The sequence below is a fragment of the Sphaeroforma arctica genome (assembly GCF_001186125.1).
Source record: "Sphaeroforma arctica JP610 unplaced genomic scaffold supercont1.12643, whole genome shotgun sequence".
NCBI classification, from domain to species: Eukaryota; class Ichthyosporea; order Ichthyophonida; genus Sphaeroforma; species Sphaeroforma arctica.
Window position 1 is genome coordinate 1 of NW_014027915.1, and position 716 is coordinate 716.

Sequence of the window (716 nt, forward strand, 5' to 3'; positions counted from 1 at the left end):
TTACATACACATACACATACACATACACATACACATACACATACACATACACACACATACACATATACATATACATACACATACACATACACATACACATACACATACACATACACATACACATACACATACACATACATACACATATACATATACATACACATACACATACACATACACATTCTTATACCGACATGTGATCATACTAAGTTGTATGAACTTACACACTAACACGCCTACAATTGCAAAGTGATGCTGAAAAACACACAAACACAAACACATATCAACACGCATGTACAATCGCAAAGTGATGCGTAAACACGCACAAACACACACTCTCTCCCTTTTCATATTAACAGTACCAACGGTGAGTTAAAACTGGCGGACTTCGGTCTGGCGCGAGCCACGGGACTGCCCATAAAGACCTTCTCCAATGAAGTGGTGACACTGTGGTATAGGCCTCCAGATGTGCTGTTGGGATCAGTGAACTACGACACGTCTATAGATATGTGGTCGGCGGGTTGTATTCTGGCGGAATTGATCTCTGGAAGGTGTGTGGGGCTTATAAACGAGCACGTGGGTGCGAATTTCAATGTATTATAGATGTAACATAACGGTAATGTAACATTATGTAACACGTGTAATATAATGTAATGAATATCATAATATATAAGTATATATATGTATATATATGTATGCATACTTATTTGAACATA

At 37.7% G+C, this 716-nt stretch overlaps 1 protein-coding gene across 1 annotated transcript; it reads left to right on the plus strand.

Annotated features, from left to right (window-relative positions):
• Positions 1-359: 359 nt before the first annotated feature.
• On the plus strand, positions 360-551 carry SARC_17901 (hypothetical protein; the record flags this gene model as incomplete). The annotated part of the gene is made up of 1 exon (XM_014288015.1): positions 360-551. A coding segment is annotated over one exon (192 nt), but the record flags the coding sequence as incomplete, so codon positions are not given.
• Positions 552-716: the final 165 nt, after the last annotated feature.